Here is a 24,975-nt window from a genome sequence, read left to right on the forward strand (position 1 = left end):
TTTTTTTAAATTTAACTTTCTTTCACTTCAGCCCGCGCTCCCCGCCCGCCATGTCGCGGCGGGGCAGGGCCGTGCGGCGGCGGCCGTTGCGCCTGCGCGGTGCGGGGGTGCGGCCGGCCATGGCCGCCTCCGTGTTCTGCTGCTTCTCCTGGTGCCGGGATGGCGGCGCCGGGCACATCCCGCTCAAGGAGATGCCGGCCGTGCACCTGGACACTCAGCGCATGGGTGAGCGGGGCAGGGCCGCTGCCGCCGGCGGCCGGCTCCCCGGCGGGCAGGGCCGCAGCTCCGGGGCGCGGCACTGGGTAACCGCTGGGAAAGTCGCTTTGGGGCTACTTTAGCAGGATTTGGGGCTATTCTTTAGCAGGAATTGGCAGTTTTCAGGGAAAAAAAAAATAAGGAAGTTTGGTTTAAAAAGTGGTTTAAAGCAGTTTGGGTTGAACTGGAGCTGATCGGCACAATGAGTGTGTGAGGTGCCCGAGGGGGGCAGGCTGCCCGGCGGGGGCCATCTGGTCACGGTGGGCACGGTGGTTCGGAGCCGAGGGGCTCAGTTCACAGAAACACACAATCTGTGAGGGTGGAAAAGACTTCTGAGGTCATCGAGTCCAACCTGTGACCCAACACCACCGTGTCAGCCAGATCAGGGCACTTAATGCCACGTCCAGCCTTCCCTTCAACATCTCCAGGGACGACGGAGACTCCACCTGCAGTTCGGCAGTGGAGATTAAAAGGGAGCCAGGCCGTGCAGTCTGGTCCCTGCTGCTCTTTTGAGGATCACCTTTAGCATGAGCTATCCACAGAGCCATGCCCAGGCTGTGTTGAGGAGAGAAGGGATCAGGCCCAGCAGCAGCAGAGCAGGGGAGAGAGCTGGGGAGGAATGGGTACGGTCCAGTGCTCGGGTACAATTGTGAGTCACAGCCTCCCATGTGCTTGGCTATGGCAACAGTGCCTAAAGATGAAGTAGTCCAATGGAGAAGGAAAATTTAGCAGAAGATTTTCTTTCTCTCTGTATTGGCAGGCACATTTGTAATCGAAGGACTATTTCAGAGACTAACTAAACACCTTGCAATTCCATCTATCATTTCTACCCGATATGCTTTTCCTTCTTGTTGCAGAATGCTTTTTCTCCGATGTTAGAGAACAGAGTACAGGGCTTTGGTCTCACAGTGAACCCTTTCTGACTAAATTGTAAGTTATGTTTCTGATGTGGCTAAGCAAAGGTTGTAATCAGCATGGTGCCATAAAGCCCAAGAGGTGAAAATTAGATCAGCTTATAGATTTTAAATAAATAAACCCTAACGGAAAGATGAACTAGCCTGTAAACAACCTTCCTTCTCTTGCTTCAAAGCATGGCCCATCATATTTCTCACAGACTAATGAAGTTTTTACTTAGGGCAGAAGTGTTTAGGGCTTTTGAGGGCTGCTTTCACATTTCTGAAACTGTTTTGAAGTTCTGTGGGTTTTTTTTCTTGCAGGAACAGATGTCGTCATTGTTAAAAATGGCAGAAGAATATGTGGCACGGGAGGCTGCTTAGCCAATGCACCTTTGCATCAGAACAAGAGCTATTTCGAGTTTAAAATCCAGTCCACAGGTTAGTCAGCAAAAAATAGGCAACTTTAAGCTTGGGAGGTATGTTACATTGATTGCTGGTGGCAATATCACAAATGCTCAGCACACACATATTTCTAATTGCATCCTTGAACTTGTGAACATTAGAGAGATTTATAAGTTACTGTGTGAAAGGAAATGTTTTTCTTTCTTTTTTTAATTTTGACTCTAAAATATTAAAAAATAAGTGCAAATACTAAGGCCCCATTTTGTTTTGTATGCTGTTATAGGCATGTTTTTCAGGTGGCGTATTTTAGAAATTATTTTTTGCTCAATAAATGCTTATAACCACATAAAACACTATAGCTGTGAAGTATTTTTAAGGAGTGCAGTTTATCCAGTGAGATTTTTATCTATTTGTCTACCCTTATTTGCTCTAAGCAGGCACTGTTTGCCCAATCAAGGGTAACAATCCTTGTGCTACCCTTTGCTCTTCAGATCAAGTGTGTAGCACTTATTCTGACACTGCCTTATCCATAGGAGCCTTTCAGCACCTTGTTCCTTTATTTGCTCCTACAGATATGGTCAGCTTCACTAGTTCAGGGAGCACTCCAGGCTTGCCTGTATTCTAGCATGAAAAATCAACTTATTTATGTATTATGTATTTATGTATTTTTAAAAGCTGCTAGCAGATGCTCTGAAAATGAAGCTGTGCTTTCCCTAAGTGTCTGTGGGGAGGGAAGAAAAAGGGAAGTGTTAGTCCAGAGGCAGGCCTTATGTGCCTGCTGGAACTTGATTCCGAAACTTTTTGGGTAAGAGCTGTTTGCCTTCAGGTGTGTCAGAGTGCAGGCAGCATGAACACAGATTTGCCTACAGCACCTTGCCATCCAACTAGTTGGTTAGTTTTAAGCTACATGTGAGGCCGTATCCATCTTAACTTGGCAATTTTATGATCCTTTATGTTGGGAAGAATCCATTGCAGGTGTTGTTCATACATGGTCATTATTCACACAGATAGTGTATCTACATTCTTACACTTGAGAAACACGGGAAATAAACTCTCCTGGTCCCAGTGAGCCTTTTTTCCTCTATTCCTGTGCCCCAAGGCAGGAGAACTGTAGATTTACTCAAAGTAAATCTTTGATTCCCAGAAGTGTCCCTGCACAGTCAATTAGAGGTTATCTGTGGGGTCATCCTGACTATTGTAGAGTTTTCTGAAGTTCAATCACACTTGTCCTTTTCATTCTTGGCGTTAGAAAAAATTATTCTACAGTTTCATCTTTTGAAAATAAGTTTCTTAAATTTTTGCCTCATTTTAGTCTTCTCTAGACTAAATAGTTCTGATTTGTTGGGGTTTTTTTCATTGTCTCCTTATAAATGAAACTTTTACACTTTTGATTGGTTTTGTTGTTTCTTCTACAATATCTCTAGTCAGCCTGATTTGTCTTAAAGTACAGCTTAAAATGGAAGCTCTGCTTCAGCTGCAGCAGCAGTAGATGACTTCATCTGTTTTAATACATGCCACACATCCAGAAGTTTTCCACAGCAGTAGTGCACACTCACATTCAGCAAGTGGTCTGTGATCTGGCTACCAAGCCACTACTTTAGTTGTGCCACTTACTGTTCCTACTTATATGCTGTTCTTCATAACTTGGTATAAACAGATGCACTTTCTTTATTTCTAACCAATTAGTCAGGATCACCTTAAATTTGAAGGGCCTCTCAAGAGCTTGCAGTCCTGTCAGATTGGGATTGGCAGCACGTTTAATCAACACATCATCATGTTATTCAAGTAATTGATGGAAATACAGAAAAGTATCTGACCTTGTGCATTCAATGCAAAACCTCAAACTCCCTTGAGTCATCTTTTTTGATTTGACAGGGTGCTACTGATGAGTAATCCTGGAATAGTTTTCTAACCGCTCATGCCTTCATATTGCTGTAGCTGTCTAGACCATGTTTTCATCATTTGACAATTTTAGTGTTGTATGAGTTTCAAAAATATTACCAAATCAAGGTCTATAATATTAACACTTTCTTTTTTTCCATAAGACTAGTCTAACTAGCTGAAAAAGGAAAATGTGTTGTTTACAAGTCCATGCTAGTTGGATTTATTTTTTGTATCCTCCTATAGTCTCAGAGTTTGTTTTCAATATTTTTCTGGGAATAAAAGTTAAGCTGAGTGGTTGCAGTTCTCTTTTTCAGAGAACCTTCTTTTTCAAGATAGATGCTATTTCTCTTCAGTCTCCTGTGGCTGTTTATGCTGGGTCTGATCAGGATGAAGTCAATTATCTTCATAGCAGCTGCTATGGTTCTGTGTTTTAGATTTGTGACCAAAGCAATACTCATAACTAAACAATACTGGTAACACACCAGTATTTTAGGTATTGCTGAGCAGGGCTTGCACAGCATCAAAACCTCCTCTGTTTCTTGCTCTGCCCCTCCAGTGAATATGATTAGGGTTGCATAAGAGCTTGTGAGGGGACATAATCAGGTGGACGACCCAAACTGGCCAAAGAGATATTCCATACCCATACCACCTGTCTTGTTCAGGAATGAATGGGACAGGAGGGGATTTAGGGAGATTAGCCATCTTTTGCTTGGGAATTGGCTGGGCATCAGTCTACCCATGAGAGGTGGTGAGTGATTGCCGTGGCAGCACTTTGTTTTATTGTCTCCTTCACTTCTGCTTTACTTACTAAACAATTTTTATCTTTAGCCTCAAGTTTTCTTGAATCTTCCTTTCCTCTTCCTCTGTTCCATGGGGGCTGAGGGGAGGGAAGATAATGACTGGCTGGATAGTGCTTAGTTGCCAGAGCTACCAGAGCTAACCTACAATAGTTTTGGTATTTCCAGGAGATGCTTACTGGTACTACCATCATGGCATTAGTTAAAAAACAAATTCTTTATGCTGTCCTGCTTCAGTCAGTCTTCAAAACAACGTTTTATTTTTTTCTTACTGTGTTAATGTCACATTTTAGGGATTTGGGGTATTGGAGTTGCAACCCAGAAAGCAAACTTGAATCAAATTCCGCTTGGTCGAGATGTCCACAGCCTGGTGATGAGAAATGATGGAGCTCTCTACTATAACAATGAGGAGAAAAATAGGCTACCAGCAAACAACCTTCCTCAGGAGGGCGATGTGGTGGTGAGTTTCTTAAGGCTTTCTTGCTTCCTCATGTGTTCCTAAATGCTTCTTATTTACAGCTCTGTGGTCAAACTGACTGTTTTAAGTCAAATTGTTCAGTTTGCATTTCCCAGTTTGGAAAGTGCTGGGATATGAATTCCTCTTGTCTTTGAATGTATCAGCAGGCTGGATATGGGTGGACTTCATTCTTGGTATTGATAGATTCCTAATGAGGGATGGACTTGGCCAGAGTTTGAGAAATAGTTTCTGATACTCTGTTGCAGTATCTACCTGACTGATAACTCCCATCACAAGGATCTTACAAGGATTGTTTGAGTTGGGATCTGCCTGAACAAATAATGTGTTGGAATTATTACATGGCTATGCACCATGCCTAGCTGAACTCAAGATCCCTTAGCTAACTGGTTAATGATTAGAAGGACAAGGGGGAGCAGAGATGCTTCCTTAGTGATAAATTAATTGTATTTTGTAGTTTGTGGGGCTATTAAGTGAGGAGGGCAGTAATGTTCACTGGAAAAACGATTGAGAGTAAATTTTATTCTTTTGTACCTTACTATTTCAGGCTTCTCAAAACATCCTTAACTGACTTTGTTCAAGGTGTTCTTTTTTCAGTTACTGTCATTTTCTCCATGTCCTTTCAAAAATACATGAGAGCAATGCAATGAAATTGAGACCATTTATCACCTCTACTTTTTCATGCTGGGTAACTTGCCTCTCTATAGCCATAGTTAGAAATGCCATCTTTAGAAGCCCCAAAGAGCTAAGGGTGACATCTCCACTCTTCACCCTCAGACACAATGCTGTTCTTTTAATCCCCTTCTGAAACTGTTTTTTTAGGGGTTGCAGACTTTTTCAGGGTTTTGGTGAACTAATGTGGTCTGAACAGCTTCAATTAATCACAAAAAAACCTGATTTGTTACTGCTAACTCCCCCATATCCATAAATATCAAGCTACTTTGTTCTGTCATGGAAACAAATTTTTGAAGTCCTGCATGAGCACACAAATTGTCACACTCAGACATACCAAAGCAGTGGTATGCTAGTGGTGTCTGTTTAGCTAACAGATAAGTAAGTTACTATCTTCTTAGTGTTTGCTTTCTGCTCTGTGGTCAGCATATTTATAGCGTTGTGTGTGAAACCATAGTCTGTTGCTGCCAGCAGAGTAAATGGACTGAGAGAGGTTTCCATATGGAGGCATGGAAGGGTGAACTTGGTTCATAGCATCATTATTAAAGTTATTTCCGTGAGAAGATACAAACAAGAAGATTGCAAACCACCTCATAGGCAAAATCTTGAACATCTTGTGTTTCTTTAAGGTAGTGAAGTTTGGAAATTTGTTCTGTAAACTCAGTAAGATGCAAAGTGTATTGTGCAGTACTGAGCTGCATCCCAGTTGAACGGGCTGTTAAGGAGTATTTGAGAATACAGATGTTACTGGTCATTTACTGACTTCTAATCCTTGGCAGAAATATGTCAAGTGAGATCTTCTAGGATGCTGTGGTTTGCATAATGGTGTTAAAATCTGCCTATGGCTAAGAAAGCTAAGTAGCAGTCTTATGTGTATAAACTTGTTGATGCTTTTTTTTTTTTTTTTGTTAATTTTCTGTACTTTGTAGGGCATTACATATGACCATGTAGAATTAAATGTGTATTTAAACGGAAAGAACATGCATTGTCCAGCTTCAGGAATCAGGGGGACTGTCTATCCAGTGGTCTATGGTAAGTCAGAGATTTTCAAACTATTTCACGTTATGGAAAATATTTTCATTCCAGTTCTGTTGTGTGAGCTGTGTGTTCTTCTCACCTAAATGGAACACACATCAATCATCTATTCTTGGCAACTACAATTAATTACATGAAAAAGCAAACCTAGGAAATTGCAAAAGAGTATTTTCACCTCAGTTTTAATCCTGCTTAATAGGAAAAAGGGCACTGCTTACAATGTCCACCTCCAGCAAGCTGGAGAGTTGCTGCACTCTGTGTAAAAGTTGCCAGGTAAAAAAAATATGAAGCAAATGGCAGACTTGTGGGTTAATCTGATTTATCTATGAAGTTTGATATTTGTGCCTTTTAATTTCACATGCTTCGTAAATGCCTTCAGTGTTGCATAGCAATAGAATTGTTTGTATTTTCTTGAACTTCCTGTTCAGTTTCTGCCCATTGCTGTTTGTCCTTTTGCTCAGCACCACCAAGCGGTGCCTAGATCCACCCTCCCTTCAGATAATTGTAGATATTGATGAGGTCCCTTCTCAGTCATCTCTTCTCAAGACTGAACAGTCAGCCTTTTCTCATAGGAGAGATGCTCCAGTCCCCTCATCATCTTTGTCACCATCCTCTGGACCTGCTCCAGGAGCTCCATCAGTTTATCTGAGTCTCATCCAAGTAGTAGCCAAAATAATTTTGGTCTTAAGGATAACCCATAGCTACATGACGGGGATAAATTTTAATTTCTTGGTAGGTTCCTAATGAACTTTTGGCATATTCCCAATTATATCTTGATACATTTTGATTGATACAGAATTTTATGAGTAGGAAGAAAATACTGCAGGTATGTTGTAGAGTCTTTGAAGTCTATAAATGTATCTGAATTACTTGCTTCCAAGCCCTAAGGGTGGAATCGTTTTATGTGGCCAAGGTGTGAAGTGTCCTGCAGCCACGTGATGGCGCTGCTAAAATGCGGTGGCAGCTCCGCGGGATCTCCGCGTGCAAAATCTTCACGAGCAGCTGCAGAAGAGTTACTGCGCGGTAACTGCATCTGCCCTATATTTTGGAAGGTGTCTTACACCCCATGAAGAATGAAGGTTGCTTTCAGAAAATACTTGGTGGCATGTTAGCCTACTGTTAATCTTTTTTCTCTGACTGAAGAAGTTCTATGCCTGGGGAATGCAGTGACTTTTTATTGCCAGGCTCTTTTTGTCTTCTTCCACAAGTGGGCATAATTTCATCATAATTATCATGTCTCCTACATATAACTATAACTTGAAGCCTGCAGGTTGTTTTGTACACTATTTACTTGGTATAAACTTCAACTATAAGTGTCCTTAATTTAATGTGCACTTCTAGTTCTGCGGAAGGATTTGGCCATACAGAAGAGAGTTTCTCAAACATTTACTCTATTCAGACTAGAACTGTAGATATCTTTTTAAAAGGAGCTTGATAGATCAGGCAAACACAGTGTCACGCTTGAGAAGATAAAACAAAAACATGGATTTAAAGATTAGTCCTTACCGTAGCTGTACTCAGGCACTTTAATGGAAGCAAAACATAAACACTGCGTGAGTACTAGAAAACTGTACAAACACACTGATAGGAGTTTTCACAAAGCCTAGGAAGGAAAGATTTCGACCTTGTCTTTGAGATTGCTAAATTCCAAAGTATGGAAATGAAGCTTTTCTTGTTTGAACTAATGTTGATAGTCTGCCAGGTTCATCTCAGAAGTTGTCTTTGAAAGAGACCTTGCTTTTCTGACTGGGGTGTGGGTGTTTCAGTTTGCTAGTGAAGTACACGAAAGTGTTGCTGTGAAAATACTCAGCAGTTTCTTTTTTATATTCTACATTGAAAATACTATTGCAGGTGGATAGGTTTTGCAGGGGTCAAAACCCGGGAGAAGTTCTGTAAAAAAAACATGTTAACTTCCAGCTTCAAGGAGAAGTCAAAGGAGCTCTTTGCTTCTTTGCTAAAACTGATGGTTTGATACCAACCACTGCAGCCATGTGAAACCTTGTAAACCTCCAAAAATCCACTGTAGACAGTTGAAACTCCAGCAGAATTAGGAACAGAAAAACATGCACATGAAGAGGTGACATCCCTCCAGCAAGGTTTATCTGGTAGCATCCTTAATTTGTAGATTTCTGGAGAAATTGAATTGAAAATTTGTAATCAATAGCCTGAAGCTCTTCTAACGCTCACAGTGAAATTAGACATTCTCATTAGACTCTCAGCAGAAAAGAGAGATGGTTTGCTCTCCTGGCATAAGGCCTTACCAAGTTCATTGAAGAGATTTCTTTTAATTTTGTATATGTAATGGATATATTGAAGAAATTCTTTGTGGTGTGAGCACAGTCTGCAATCTATTAAGATGGTGTAAAAAGAGGATCAAACTGTAAGTGTTCCTTCTCTAATTCCTTCTTTTTGGTTCTCTTCTGCAGTTGATGACAGTGCCATTCTGGATTGTCAGTTCAGTGAATTTTATCATACACCTCCACCCGGGTTTGAAAAGATCCTCTTTGAGCAACAAATCTTCTGAATGTCTTCATACTGAGAATTTGCACCCTGCACTGTTACAAAAGCTTTGTCATCTTGAAGTCTCACTTTACTTTTAGGAAACATATCTGTATTTTTAGTAAGTACTTGTGTCTATTGTCTGCAGAATAAATTTGTTAACTGCAACACCAGGTAAATGTGTTGCAAATAAGAGTTTTCTGGCATTGTTTCGTGGTTGAAAATGAGTGTTTTGGAGCAGGGTTTTTCTCTGATTTGTATTTGATGCATAAGGAGACTAAGGCATATTGCTTTTGTCAGTATTACATTCAGTATTTTGAATAAACTGGAGCTCTGTAAGGCAAACAGTTCTTACACATACAATAGCTATGGAGATGGGTAGTTCTCATGATTTTTTTCCCCCAGCCTTTTTCTCATAGAAATTACATAATTTCTTTAAAGGATGCACTGTGTTTCTAGTCTGTGATTTGGAGTTGTAGTGTCCCAGTTGTCCACAATGACTTACTTACAATGGCATAACTAGCAGCTGCTTTTGTTTTGGCAAGGTGTAGGTTAATCCATTCCCTCAATCTTAGACTAACAAATACAACTTACCTGTTTCTTCTAGCTTTTCATTTGCTTTTATTGTGACCAAAAAAAAATATATTTTCTAGTAATACTTTTTGTTGTACCTTAAAAAGTAAAGCTGAACACTACCTGTGTGTTTGAGGACCACCATGCTCTGTTACTTCGGTAAGAGAGCAAGTACAGATCACTCAGCTTGGGTAAGCAAAGGTCCAGGTGAAGGGTATGAGATGTTATGGTGAAGCCTTACATCTAAACTGTAAATTAGATTATTCTCTTATGGAATAGCATATTTAATTTCTTCGTGAATCATTTATAAACGGCTAAGACATTGTTCTAAAATGTGATGCCCTTGAATATACATTGTGAGATCCTATTTTTCCCCTCTTGTCATATTTAATATACTTCTTAGAAGAATTTTTATTGTAAAAAAATCATACTGAATGTTTGTGGTTTTGTTTTGGCTTTTCCTGGGTTCATGTGTTTGCATAAATGATTTTATTTAAATATTTTTAGAAATTACCTTATTCTGAAATTTTCAAATACAAACAGCTTTCTCAAAGCCTTTCACCTTAGGATTTACTGCACCTGTCTTAATTCTGTAGTCCATCTTTTTCTTCCTTTTAGCCTTGCTGTCATGTGACAGTATTGGGTAGAACTTTTCAACCTTGTCGGCGTTATGGTATAAACCTCAGGAGATTAGAGTGCAATTTTATCATTTTCTTTTGAAATCTGCTCAGATCAGAGTAGGGTAATGAGAAATAACCCCTAAATCCTAAAACACCTTCCCCCACCCCTCCCTTCTTTTTGGGCTTAAACTTTCTCCCTATTTGCTCTGCCTCGTTCCCCCAGCAGCACAGAGGGACAAGGAATGGGGGCTGTGGTCAGTTCCTCACATGTTGTCTCTGCTGCTCCTTTTTCCTCAAGGGAAGGACTCCTCACATCTTGCCCTGCTCCAGCATGGGTCCCTCCCTTGGGAGGCAGTTCTACAGAACTTCTTCACTGTGAGTCCTTTGCATAGGCTGCAGTTCTTCATGACCTGCTCTAGTATGGATCCCTTACAATGGGTGTAGTCCTTCAGGAACAGACAGCTCCAGCATGGGTCCCCATGGGACCTGTTCTGGGTCACAGCCTCCTTTGGGCATCCATGTGCTCTGGGTGAGGTCCTTCACAGGCTGCAGGTGGATGTTTGCTCCCCCGTGGATCCCCAAGGGCTGCAAGGGCACAGCTGCCTCACCATGGGCTGCTCCAGGGACTGCAGGGGAATCTCTGCTCCAGTGCCAGGAGCACCTCCTGCTCCTCCACTGACCTTGGTGTCTTTGGGGCTGTTTCTCTCATGTTCTCACCCCTCACTCTGGCTGAAATGCAGTTTTTCCCCCTACCCCTTCTTAATCTGTTATCCTAGGGGCTCTGCCACTGTCTCTGCTGGGCTCAGCCTTGGCCGGCAGTGAGTCCGCCTTGGACCCAGCTGGCGTTGGATCTGTCAGAAATGGGGGAAGCTTCTGGCATCTTCCCATGGAAGCAGCTCCTGTAGCCCCCTGTTACCAGAACCTTGCCATGCAAGCCAAATACAGCATCCACACAGCCTGGGCTGCAGATGCCCAGTGCAGTCCTCCAAGTCCCAGGTTGCAGGGATTGCCTGTGACCTTTTTCTGAGGCCAAGACAAATAGCCCTCCGTCCTTCCAGAGCTGTGCTGGCAGCTGGATGAGTTGAGGAGGCAGTGAGCAGGTGGCACACCAGAGAACCTGAAAGGGAGACAGACAGGATCTTCTCTGGGTCTTAACAGCTTGAAGAGCCTCGGACCCCATCTGTAACAGGGAAGATGGCAGTGTCTACCTTGCACTACCAAGGTAAGCAAAACCTCTGGAGAAAAGGATGGATGGAAGCTGGTGACTTCCTGGTACCAAGAGGAATGTTCTTGCCACACCTATGGGTTTACAGCTGCAAAACAGGTTTATTGCCCTCTTAGTTAAGAGAAGCTAGACGAGCATTGGGGGTCAGGTGGACGATTCTTTGCTGGTGAGAGGAAAGGGAGTGAGAAGGCACTAATAGGACAAGTCAGTAATTAACTGTAGATCTAGTGTTGGGAACATCCCGTAAGCTCCTAATAGACAGGTTGTGGTAAGAGCAGACAGTGAGGACTGAAAACTGGATGAATGGCCAGGCCCAGAGGGAGGTCAGTGGCACAGAGTTTACTGGGGGCTAGTAACCAGCACTGTACTCCAGGGTCAATACTCCAATTCTCTTCAACATCCTCATTAATGTTCTGGATGATGGTGCAGAGTGTACCTTTAGCAGTTTGCAGCTGACACAAACTTGAAAGGATTGGCTGATATGCCAGAGGGCTGTGCTCCCCTCCAGGAGGAATACAATGAGTTGGAGAAACAGGCGGATGGGAAACTTGTGAAGTTCAACAAGGAGAAATGCAAAGTCTTGCAGTTGGGAAGAAGCAACCCCATCTATCTGAACAGGCTGAGGGCTATCCATCTAGGAAGCAGCTTGGCAGAAAGGAACCTGCGGGTGCTGGCTCAGTTCGCCTTGGACAACAAGATGAACTGAGCCAATAATGTTCCCTTGCAGCAAAGAAGCATTTTGGCTGCATTAGCCAAAATATTGCAAGCTGGTTAATGAAGGTGATTCTTTTCCTTTATTCAGCCCTGATGGGGCTACGCTTGAACTGCTGTGTCCAGCCCTGGACTCCTTGGTACAAAAGAAGCAGAGACACACTGGAGAAAGACTGAAGAAGGGCCACAAAGATGATTAAGATTAAACATCTTCCCTATGAGGCAAGGCTAGGAAAGCTCAGACTGTTCAGCCTGGAGAAGAGAAGGCTCAGGGAGATTTGATCAGTGCATATAAGACACCTGAAAGGAGGGTGAAAGGAATGCAGAGCCAGGCTCTTTGCAGTGGATCACAGTGACAGGTGTAAAGGCAGAAACATATGCAGGTGACTTCCTCTTGAACATCAGGAAGCATGTTTTACTGTCAGGATGACTGAGCACTGGCATAGCTTGGCTAGACTGGTTGTGGAGTCATCGTCCTCGGAGAAACTCAATAGCCAACTGGACATGGTTTTGGATACCTGGGTCTAGGTGGCCCTGTGTGAGCAGAAGGGTTGGACCAGATAACTTCTGGAGATCGTTCCCCAGCTCATCCATTCTGTGTTCATTCAAATGTTTCACCTGGAATTATATTTCTCATGTTCAGGGGTAAAGGAGGAAGTATTTAAAGAAATTCTCATCATTGTATCTAACTGCATCCAGCAAACAACTCTCAAGGCTGTTATGATTAAGAATATATAACAGTAGAAGCTGTTACCTTGAGCTTAATGTAGACTTGCTTTAAAATAGAGAGGAGGCTGTCTTCATCAAAGCTGGTGTTTAAAATGGAAAACATTTTGGTAAATATAAAATGCTCAAATTAGCTGCTACATTCACCAAAAATATGGAAAGAGCCTGCTTTTGTGGCTTAAATTTGCTCATTTCTCATCTTAAACAGAATAAGATGCATTTGTAATACTGTACAATGTAAATGCATCTCTTCTGTGAAAGTCAGAAAATTTATAATTGGTGACACAGGAAAACTCCACCAAAAAAAAGTTAATAAAATCTTGTTATAATCTATTCATCAAAATGGAAAGACTAATTTTCACCTGAAAATAAGTTTTGTGATGAGAGTTCTTAAAAGAAGCAAGGCTAAATTTAACTCCATTGGCCACAGAAATAGAATGTGAGTAAACCTGTCTCAGCCTGTCATTTCAGCAACTGACCATGAATCCAGATGTTTTCCCAGAATTGTTCCCAGTCTCAGCTTTGCCTAAAGAAATGGGATGCAATACCCATTTCTAAAAGTTGCATTTCAGTATAAAGTAAATTTCAGTTAAGATTTAGCAATGTATTTACTAGCAGCAAATTTATTTTAACAAGAATGAATCATACTTCCCAGTGAAATGGTTGAGGTATTTCCACTAATTGTTTATACCCAAAATGTTTTCTTAATCTTTGAATGTTACAATTTTGACACCCTGCCTCTTTGAGTACAAAACTTAGTATTAACTAATGTTTCCTGGGTCATTTTGACATTATACTGTGGCAGCAAGATATGAAGACTGAAGACGACTTTATTTTCACATCCACAAATCAATAGAAATGACAGGACACATAATACAGATTACATATAGATCAGAGGAGATGTTATTTTTATAATGCTGGAACTGCCTGTGGTGCTTCAGGGGTAGATAAAATCAAGTAGTACTATTCCAACAAGATTAAAATCCTAATTAGATACTAGATGGTTAGAAACACCTGTCAAGGATTTCCTGAAAAGGTGCTTTTCCACAAAAAATCAGTATCCAGTACCATGAATTCTCTGCAAAGAGAAACTTCATGCTGTGCATTGGGTCTCTTAAATGCCATTCAGCACAGTTCTAATCCCACACTCTAAAAGAGCATTCAGAGATGGCAGGACATGGTATTCAGGTGCAAATGTTCATGAGAATACAGACCTCCATGAATATTCAGGCTGTTTTTCCTTTCCTCAAGCTTTCTTGGGAGTGCACTGCCATTAATACAACTGTGTGCAAAAACAACAGAAGGAACCAGGTTCTATAGTGGGAATTTCTTTTCTTCATCTGAGTTATTAGATTATTTTTGTGTACTCACTCATCTTTCTTACCAGTATGCGTTGATGTTGCCTTGCATACTGGCAACCAGTCAAGCTCATGGCTGAGATAAGGTTCCACAAAGGTACCCAAGTAAATCAGTAAAACATCGTTTCTCTCTGAATACAGGCTTTAAGGCCCAAGGATCCAGCCCCCCAAGTAACCTGTGGTGTTCAAAACCTCTGTTGCTTCTGGCAATGGAATACCTCTTGCTTTAGTGAAGAACTGCTTGCATAAATGTGTCCAAAACTGAGCCACTAAGGTACTTACAGGAAGCCTGTGACACAAGGTTTGGAACAAATTTAAGTGCCTCTTCACTCCTCTTCACAGTTCTTTCTCTTACCCAGTTCTGCAATAAAATGGTTTTCAGTATAAATATCTTGGACTTGATAAAATTATAGAATCACTTAGGTTGGAGGAGACTTCTAAGATAACTCAAGTCCTACCATTAACCCAGCACTGCCAAGTCCACCACTAAACCTTGTCCCCATGTGCCACATCTACATGTTCTACCTGCAGGAATGGGGACTCCACAACTTCCTTAGTCAGTCTGTTCCAAAGGTTGACAGCCTTTTCAGGGAAGAAATTTTTCCTAGTGTCCAATCTAAACCTCCCCTGATACAGCTGGAGGACATTTCTACTTCTATCACTTGTTACCTGGGGGAAGAGACTGACGTCCACGTGGCTCCACCCTCCTTTCAGGCAGAGAGTGGCAAGGTCCCCCCGAGCCTCCTTTTCTCAGCTGAACACCCCCAGCTCCCTCAGATTGCTCAAAAGACTTGTGCTCCGGATCCTTCAACAGCTGTGTTGCCCTTCTTTGGATACTCCATCACCTCAATGATACAGATTTCTAGACAAAAGTGCAAAGGATTAGGGAGAGCTCTCAGGTGTACAGTGCTTTGTACCTTTGCTTTCCTTGAGTGCTTCATGTGTAAGCTCTCTGTTGAGGCAAACTTGGTGGCTCAAATATTGAATTTTTGTTCGTTGAATATTTCTAAGAACAAAGATTTGGAAGTACCATTTTCCACCTCACCTGGCTTGTGCAAGAGCCCTTTTATATTTTCTTTATTGTAGTTTCCCCTTCCAGACATTTCAGCTTTTCCTAGTTCATTTTCTAGCTCTGTGTTGGAGCTAAGAAAGCTGACCTGATCTGGCTGCCAAGATGAGTCAGCAGAAGAGCTCTTTGTCCCTCCACACAGTCCTAACGTCTGACACTTCCTGGGAAGAAGAATAATTTCTTAGACACTGGAATTTCCTTTGCTGCAGTCAAGAGAGGTGGGCTGGGGATTAAATGAGATTGAAGAAACATTCTTATGGGGAGTCAACTGCTAAAATGCCAGAAATTCAGTGTGAAGTGCATAAATAAAACTAAGGTCACTATTCCGTAATTCCAGAGCATGCCAAGAATAGAGTTTATATCTTGTGTATATGTATTTAGGTTGCATTGTGCCTGCAGTTTAATTCAACATAATATAGGGAGAGCAAAAATTGAAGCCAAGTCACATCCATAGAAAACTCTGGCATGTTTAGTAGACAAGACACTTCCTAGCTTCAAACGTGAAAACCTGAGTCATTTTTCTTGGATGTGCTCATTATATTGGCAAGCAGTACATGTTAAAATCCCCATTGTTAAGAAATCTAAATTCTCTTTTCCCTTAAAATATCTGTACTCAGTATAGGAGGGCTTATGACCTTTTCATAAGTGAACAAGTATTATACTGAATAATGGTTGCAGTAGTTCAGTGAGGTTTTTCTGTGAAAAAAGTGCTGCTCTTGGCCAAAGTAAATGCTGGCAAAATCGAGATAAGCTGGTGGAAGAGGCGTTTTCCATGCAAGTTGGTAGCTTGCTCCAGACAAAGTCATCTTTTCCTGTGTGTAGGATGGAAATATAGTGCTTCCCTCTCAGAGGGATGTCAGGAGAACACATTGAAGGAAGGTGAGGCAGCCAAGGCCATGTTAAGACTGCTTGTACCCTAATGCCTGTCACAACTTCATCTCTCCATTGTCTGAGAAATCAAGTCTGAGCAGTCTGAGTCACTCATGACTAATTTGAATGTAGTAGTTATAACTCCTAAATTAAGCTCCCCGAGTAGGGAGTGTGAACACACCTTCAGATGTTACAGTAGAGCCATCTAATTATCTTGAGTCTGTACTTTCCCAGAGATTTCTTTAGGAAAGGATTGGGTTGCTTGTAGTCCATTTCTTCAGTTCTCTCTCAATTAATAATCTTTTTTTCATCTGCTCTAGAAGCCCGTTTTCCCATTAATGTTAAAATAAGTGATACACCAGCCATTTATTTGGTTTAGGCTACAGTTCCCAAATTCTGGGAAACTTCGTCTCTATTCAAAAAAGTGATGGTCAACATAATCCTGTCAGCTAAAGTTCCTGTGGGAGATGCATGTCACGCAGCAAAAGATCTCTGCTGATGCTGCTTGAATTATTTCCTCAGACAGAGTGAGCAGTAGTGACAGATGGCCTTTTTTCCTATTCTCCATGTATTGCTGGAGGTTTGCCTTGCAGAGCCACGCTGGTTGGGATAAGGAAGCAAACAGAGCTGCCTCGAGGCTTCTTAACAGCATAAGCACATTGAAAGTTGGGGCTCTGGGGAGAGGAGCCAGAGCTGGACCAAATGGTGAGGACAAAACCAAAATCCTCAGCATTTCCTGTGTTTGCTGCTGCTGCTGTCACGGTGGGGTGGGAAAGAGGAGGTGGTGACTATAGCTGGTGTGAAAGCACACCTTACCCACGCCAGCAAGGCTCCGGTAAAATTCTACCTTAAGTATTTTGTCCCAGATCACACAGAAGCTCTCAATCAGGTGAAGCAGGCCAGCTCTGTCGGTGAGGAGAAGGAAGAGCTGATATCCTCAGCTAACACAGCCCTGCAAGTGGGAAGGAGCTTCTGAGCTAGTGAGTGTTAAACTGTCAAAAACGTTGCTTGTAGCTGCATCACTGCAGGAGGGTGTTACACTGCTAAAAAAAAAAAACCAACAAAACAACAACAACAAAAAAAAAAAAAAAAACAAAAAAAAACAAAAAAAAAAAAAAAACAAAAAAAAAAAAAAAACCAAAAAAAAAAAAAAAACCAACCCCAGCTTTACTGAAATAGTTCTGTCCTCGCTAGACATGCTTTTCAGGATAGCATTCCGGAGCTGATAAGGCCACCCTGTCGTGCAGATAGCCTTGACAATGCTGCTATTCGTTCTCCTCTGTGGAATGGCAGTCATAATATTTCACCCTTTGTCTTCATCCTAAGAGCCAGGGATGTCAGATCCATCCTGGGGAAACAGCCAGATCCCCCAGGTTTGGCTGTCAATTCAGCTATGCATCCGTCGCTCCACAATGAGCCTCCCACTGCGGGCGGTTGTGGGGGAAGGTAAACTGTGACCTTGTGTAGCAATGAACTGCATAGCTGTGCCTTGTTGTCAGTGCCTGGTTGTTGCTTTCAGGATTGGTCTGTAAGAGAGTTCCCTTTTAGAGCCATCTCTGTTTCTGCCCTTTGTTTCTCTTCCTTTCTTGTTTTCCTGTGTCTGAATCTAGCGACGCACATGATTTATACCAGTGCAAACCCTGTTGCATTGATGTGGAAGGATCTGCAGCTGCTGGTGTTAGCTTGACTGGTGAATTGCTCAGTGGCTTGGACTCCTCCTAGAGCCTGGAGTCATTCTGCAACTCGACTAAGTTAAGCTTCAGTGACCGCTGCCCAGTTCCTCTCTTGGGCTGCATGATCTTGTCCTTGTATGATGTTGTGCTGGCCTGCAGCCAGACTGCACTTCTTTGTGTCCATATGCTCCAGAAAACATATCTAACACATTCCCTTAGTTAGCTGGATGCCCTACCTAGGCCCAGTGCTTACTTGCACCTGGCTCTGTTTTCTTTATCCTCTGAGGAGAGGAATAAGCACAAATCCTGATCTCTCACCAAGTTGCTTTGGCCACCTACAAAGATATCCAGACCAGTCCCAGTAAAATCATAGAAAATATTATTCTGGGTGGTATTGAAAAACACCTGGATGACACAGACATTGGTCGTAGCCAGCATGGTTTCATGAGGGGCAAGTCCTGCTTATTAAACCTAATCAAATCAAATGTCCTTCTACAACAGGGTAACCCACCCAGTTGTCTCGAAAAGCCAGTGGATGTAACCTTGGGCTTCAGCAAAGCTTTTGATACTGTGTCTCACAGTATCCTTTAGGATAAAATGTCTGGCACACAGTTAGATAAACACGCCTTGCAATGGATGAGCAACTGGCTCATGTGTCAGGTACACAGGGTTATAGTGAATGAGGTGACATCAGAGTGGGAACATGTCTCTAGTGAGGTTCGACAGGGCTCCATCCTCAGCCTTGTGCTCTTCATCATCTTCATTAATTACTCGGACACAGGACTAGAAGGGATACTAAGTTTGCTGACAATAAATTGGGAGGAGCTGTTGACTGCCTTGAGGATTGAGAGGCCCAGCAGAGAAACCTTGACAAATCAGAGGTTTGGGCAGGCACCAATCATGTGAATTTCAACAAGGGCAGGTGCTGGATTCTGCAGCTGGGATGGGGCAACCCTGGATGTACTGACAGAATGGGGATTGAGAGGCTGGAGAGCAGCACTGAGGAAAGGGACCTGGGAGTCCTACTCAGTGAGAAGCTGAACATGGGCCAGCAGTGCCCTGGCAGCCAGGAGGGCCAACCCTGTCCTGGGGTGCATCAGGCACAGCATCACAGCCAGGCAAAGGAAGGGATTGTCCTGCTCTGCTCTGAGCTGGGGCGGCCTCACCTCGAGTGCTGGGGGCAATTTGGGGCGTCACAATATAAATAAGACATTAAGCTATTAGCACTGTCCAAAGGAAGTCTACAAATGTAGTGACGGGTCTTGAGGGGAAACCGTGTGAGGAGTGGCTGAGGGCACTTGGTCTGTTCAGCCTGGAGGAGACTGAGGGGAGCCCTCACTGCAGTCACAGCTTCCTCCTGAGGGGAGAAGGAGGGGCAGGCACTGATTGCTTCTGTGACCAGTGGCAGGAACTAAGGGGATGGCACTCCTGTGTCAGTGGAGGTTTATTGGATATCAGGAAGAGGTTTTTCACCCAGACTTTGTTTGGGCACTGGAACAGCTCCCCAGGGAAGTGGTCACAGCACCAGCCTGACAGAGTTCAAAAAGCATTTGGACAATGCTCTCAGGCACATGGTGTGACTCTTGGGGTGTCCTGTGCAGGGCTCAGTGATCTTTGTGGGTCCCTTCCAACTCCATACTCTGTGATTCTATGATTCTATTATTTGTTGTAGGTAAAAGCTTGTTAAAACTTGGAAAGGAAACTGTACATTTTTTCAGTACCATCTGAGCACCGTGGCTATGCAGGATATGTGATAATTGAGCTTTGTGGACCATCTTCAGTCCTGTAGCTAGAAAAGAGCTAATTTTGGTAATGATTTTCTGGAGCCAACAGTCACCTGTACAGTGACACCAAGTCTTTTTCCTGCAGTGCAGGCAGAGGCCAGCCTGGGAGTTATCTGAAAGTACAATTCTTCGTGCCAGCTTCACAAGTGGATGGTGAGTGACAGCAACAAGCAGGGACTTGCTTCTTCTCCAGCACTTTGCTATTACATGAGGCTACAGCAGCCAAATAGCATAAGGCCCAAGGTTCATCTATTCTCCAGGCAGTGCTCCTCCCAGGCACGCCTTCCTCTGTGGCATCTCCTTGTGGGGCCACAGTAACATGCCCTACCCATAATAAAGGCATTATTCTAAATAATATTTAGTAGTCATAAATGTTATTGCATATGGGTTCTTTATGCTATTTGGATATGTTACTGTTGAAATATTTTCTAATGCCCTTAATTATATTAATTAAGAAAAAGCCCTCTCTTTTTGGTTTTCTTAATTGCAGGAAACAAATAGCAATCCTGCTGCTTTCAGGTAGGTTGTAATAACTACAAAATTAGCTTCTAGCAACACTCTTTGCATTTGCAAAAGGCATTCCTGCCTTTTTTTCTTCATTATATTCCAGTGAATTTTTTTTAATAATTGCAACCCCTTCATAAGTATCCCACAGCATGGTAGTGGCATTTTGGTCAGCAAGCTTTGGTGGGAGGTATTCTGGGGAATAGGCTGCTTTGGAACAGGGTGACCTTCACAACCACATTTTTACATGACCCTTGTGAAAATGGTTTTTAAAACCTGTGCAAATTAAATGAGCTAATGTAGCAGTCTGCAGGAGACGATGGACTTACAGTCAGATGGGAACAAAGGCCACATGAGAGGAAATTCAACTTAGAGGACGCTAATTCACACCTATAAACTACTGTGCACAAAAGCAGTTTGGATTAAATTCCCCGCTCCTCTTTGGACATGACAAAAAATTTGTAGCAATAATGGTTTAATCACCCTTCAAGAAAGGCTCTTGGGGAAACTGAACAGGGGCAGGGAGAGAAGAGGAAAGTCAGGTTTAAGTTCAGCAGCAGCACCAAGGAGTCTGGCTGTAGATGCCCAGAAAGGTGCTACTGCCCCTGCTTCTGCTCCCACCAGTACTATGGCAGTGCAGCTGCTGGTAGTGGCAGAGTCTGCTTCTGCTCCAGTGATGAAATGGAACATTTGAGGAAGTGAGCAGTGAGGAATCTTGCTAAAATTCCAGATCATTATTATTATTATTATTATTATTATTATTATTATTATTATTATTATTATTATTATCAGTAGTAGTAGTAGTAGTAGTAGTAGTAGTAGTAGTAGTAGTAACTCTGCTAAAACATAAGTATGCCAGGCTTTCCAGTGAGCAAGCCCAGTGAATGCAGTTGATGTTAATCTTAAGTGATACATTCCTGGGTGTGCTTCAGTCTCCACACCAGCATTTAGCTTGGAAAGGAGCAGGGTGCTTTAGAGGGGGTCAAGCTGCAGCCTGTCCCAACCCCTCACAAAGCTCAGAGGACTTGTGGTACAGGGGTGCTTACCAGTGACCTGTAGATTGGCTCAACAGCTCCTCATCCCTCCTAAAATCTCATTCATCCAATCCATCCTTTCCATTTTTCCTTGAGAGATTCCCTGTAACTGCTTCAGATCTTCGATGCAAACACCTTTGTTTGAAACACAAAATGACAGCAGCAGATGCCTTCATAGACAGCAAAAAGCTTGGAGAAGGACAGAGTAAATAAACAGCAAAAATTAAATATATAGTATTGCCACACAGAGAGGAGCTTTCTCTTCAAAATGAAGCAATTAACATGTACGGACTCATTCTGCCGGGCTGGGAGGAAGCAGGAGGCACATTATTTAAACAAATTGCCATGTAGCCCGTGATTATCATTAGGATTCATTCAAACCCAGGCATTCAGTAAAGCTTCTGCTCTGCGGCTGGCTCTGTGCTGCCTCTCTATCAGTACCTATTGTTTCATAATCTCACCATACTCGACGCTTTTTTTATCCCACCCAAGTCTGCCTTGTTTATTACCCTCCCCACTGACTAAGCTGGAGCACATTAACAATGCAGGGTTTCATTCGGCTCTTTTTCTCCTGTTAGCTGAAAGAGGGATGTCTTCTCCCCTAATTGCAGAGGATCTCTTCAGCTTTGCAATTTCTGCATTGAAGATTGTTTAGGGGAAGGCGTGGGGCTATACATAAACCTGAGAACTCACTGGCAGGACAGATAATTGCTCTTTCCCTCCAAGCATGGCAGAGCCCTCCTAAACAGCTCTGCACAGCCAAGCTTCTGCATGGCAGACGGGAACCTCACACGTGGCACAGCAGCCACGGGCTCTCTCCCTCCATCCCAGCCAGATGGCTTCCCTCTGCTCACAGCAGCACAGCTCACGTGGGCTATCCAGAACCAGATCTGGCCCTTCCTAGCCATGCTGTGCACACCCCATCTGGGGTGTGAAGCTGAGCGGGACAAGGACGTACTGCCAAGTGTGCCTCTTGCCCAGGCACCACCACGGCATGCTTCCCACTGGGCAGGGAATCACCTCCCTTGCAAGAACAGGGGGCTTGTCACAAATATTTCCAGGTTTTTAATTTTTTTGCTCCCTCTGTTCTGATCTAGAACAAAACCAACACCTTTTTATTGCTTTAGGAGTATTGACCTGACTGAGGAGGAATCTTGCTTCCTAGATGCCAGGGGGAGCAGCCTGGTCATCTCCAAGGAGCCCCAAACTTTGCATGGACACTTTCTCCATGGCACATCTGCCATGTCCCCAGTGTGCACAATGTCCTCTGGAGATGAGTTGTTTCACCAGGAATCCATCCCTGCCCAAGCCTCAGCAGCTCAAACCTCCCTAGGCATCTTCCTTCACCCTTTCTCCTCCTTATGGGCACTTGTGTCTCCCAGTGTGGGTCGAGCACATCCAGGACCCCACTGCACGGACATGCAGACTCACCATCGCTCCCTTCTCTCCTTCTGCCAGGAGCACATTGCAAAACCACCAGTCCCTTCTGCAAGAAAGTGGCCCCCTCTTCCACAAACTTCTGCCTCCCTCCTATAGAAACCTCAAATCGATGTTTACAGGAGGAATTTGGAGCATTACTTAGGGTGGATTAATCCAATCGGAACTGGGCTGTGTTTCCCTTTCTGCATGCTGAGTTTCAAAGATGCACCCAGTCCAGCATCAAAGCCTCTCCCCCCACAACTGAAGGGAAAATGCAACACTAGGTACATAAAATGCAAAAGCTACCATACCAAGTACGTATTTTGCATATAATGTGTCCATATAAACAAAATTTATAAAGATTATATAAATATATATATATATATACATGTAGAATATTTATATATGAAACAGATATCAATAGTACATAATGAACACAAATCTATATTTCTATTCTGTGCATTCATTTACATTTATAAAGATATATTGTGGCTACACAACGTACTTGAGCCACTGGTTTTAGCTCAAATAAGACGTTTTTCAGACTAACATTTTCACATACGTCTAAGAAGAGAAGGCTGTGTCCAGAGGCAGATGCCTGTGGTTCAGGTACTGCAGATGGGGATGGAGAAGGGGTCTCAGAGAAACTTCAGTATAATGAGCCAGGAGACCTTTAGCAAACTCAGGCTCAGGGCTTTTCTTTAAATTGCAGCCCTTTTGTGAGGGGAGAAGGTGCTTCCTCAGCTCACCCCCTCTTGCTGCTGTCTGAAGCTGTTCCTCTGCAGTTTAGAGTAACTCTCTGGTAGCCCAGGCCATGACAGGAGGAGGACCACATTCAGTGGGACCAGAAGCTGTGCTCAGCACAGTGAACCATCACCCAAAGCAGGTCTTCAGCAGCACCCCTGCAGGGAGGGCTTGGCTGGGCTGCAGGTCACTGGCTCCTGATGCCTCTGCTTTCTGTGTGTGATGTGCATTGAGGCCACATCCCCAAGTCTGAACCCTCTCCAAGCTTCAGCAGCAGCTCGCACAGGATTTTGAGGTTCACATTTCTGGATTTAGGCTCAGGAACTGTGGACTGAGCTAACCACAGCCACTAAATCCCCTTCTGGATCTGCGCCTTGGTGTGGTGCAGCCTAAAATGCACATTTCCCCTGCAAAAAAATGACTGGCTGCTATGGGACCCTGAAGGGACCTGGGCCTGTGCATGGCATGGCACCTGGAGAAAAGGAAGCTCAGGGGGGACCTTATCACTCTCTACAACTGCCTGAAAGGAGGGTGTAGCCAGGTGGGGGTTAGCCTCTTCTCCCAAGCAACTACTGAAGGACAAAGAGGAAATGGCCTCAAGTTGCACCAGGGGATGTTTAGATGGGATACTAGGAAAAATTTCTTTCCTGAAAACATTGTCAGGCATTGGAACAGGCTGCCTAGGGAAGTGGTGAAGTCCCCATTCCTGGAGGTATTTAAAAGATGTGCAGATGTGGCAAAGTGGGGACATGGTTTAGTGGTGTACTTGGTAGAACTGGATTAACAGTTAATCTTAGAGGTCTTTTCTAAGACAAACAATTCTGTCATTCTATGCACTCACCAGTGCTAAATCAGCAAAAATGCTGAGCTGTAAGAAGCAAGACTAAATCCAGGTATCTAAGAAGGGTTTTTTCCTTCTCTTTGAGCCTTGAGAGGGCAGGGAGCTGTGCCAAACTAACCTTCCCATCCTAGGGCTGCTCAAGATAGTACAGGCAGATGAAGCCCCTAAACAGAGTGAGAGAGGAAAATGTATGAATCAAACCAGAAGTGTTTCACAATTTCTGCTTTCTGAAGCACGCAGACATACTAATAAGGACATCTAAAGTCTGTACTCAGTCCAGAATAGAAAGTCACTATAAAATACTAACAAAAGTGTCTTATCATCACTAAACGATGATTTGTCCACTCCACATTTTCTTATCTTTATCCCTTGTTAATTTTGAAGTTAATTTCCGTATTTTCTGAAATTTCTGTGCATCATCTGCAACTGAATTTCATAGCAATTAACTCCTCAGGATGTATCAATTGTGTAAGGGAAGCTGGAGAAATAAGCTCAGGGCATTCCTGAAGATGAACATTGAACAGCTAAAGATTAATCATAATACGTGCAATAATGAGGATGGCGATGGCCATTTGAAGACTAACATGACAAATGATAGTGTAAATATTCTTCACTCAACCTTTTTGCTTTTTGTCTTGAAACTTGTTTTGCTTCTTGGAATGTTAATATTGAGAAAGAATTAACTAACAGTTTAAATTACAACTCCATCAGTGCAAAAGTATTGTGTTCCTGCAATGTGGATGTGAAAAAGATACAAATAACTTCCTAGCTAGTTATTTTAAAATGTTTAAAGTAAAATAGTAAACAGGTATTAAATCAAGCACTCCAGTACTGATTGATGTTAGGTTATCCACGCTCAAAGAGGTTTTTCTTCCTCAGACGAAATGAGCACTGCAGTGTGGTGTTGCT

The 24,975-nt window shown here is 42.9% G+C and overlaps 1 protein-coding gene across 1 annotated transcript; it reads left to right on the forward strand.

The window, feature by feature from the left end:
• The first annotated feature begins 9 nt into the window (after positions 1-9).
• Positions 10-10,054, forward strand: SPRYD7 (SPRY domain containing 7). Its single transcript, XM_014868838.2, has 5 exons — positions 10-225; positions 1,473-1,589; positions 4,528-4,694; positions 6,311-6,413; positions 8,843-10,054. Exons 1-5 carry the CDS (start codon positions 51-53, stop codon positions 8,938-8,940), a joined length of 660 nt encoding a protein of 219 aa, XP_014724324.2. The 5' UTR covers positions 10-50; the 3' UTR covers positions 8,941-10,054.
• The last annotated feature ends 14,921 nt before the right edge of the window (positions 10,055-24,975 follow it).

The sequence above is a fragment of the Sturnus vulgaris genome, chromosome 2 (genome assembly GCF_052056855.1).
Source record: "Sturnus vulgaris isolate bStuVul1 chromosome 2, bStuVul1.hap1, whole genome shotgun sequence".
In the NCBI taxonomy this organism is placed as follows: Eukaryota; Metazoa; Chordata; class Aves; order Passeriformes; family Sturnidae; genus Sturnus; species Sturnus vulgaris.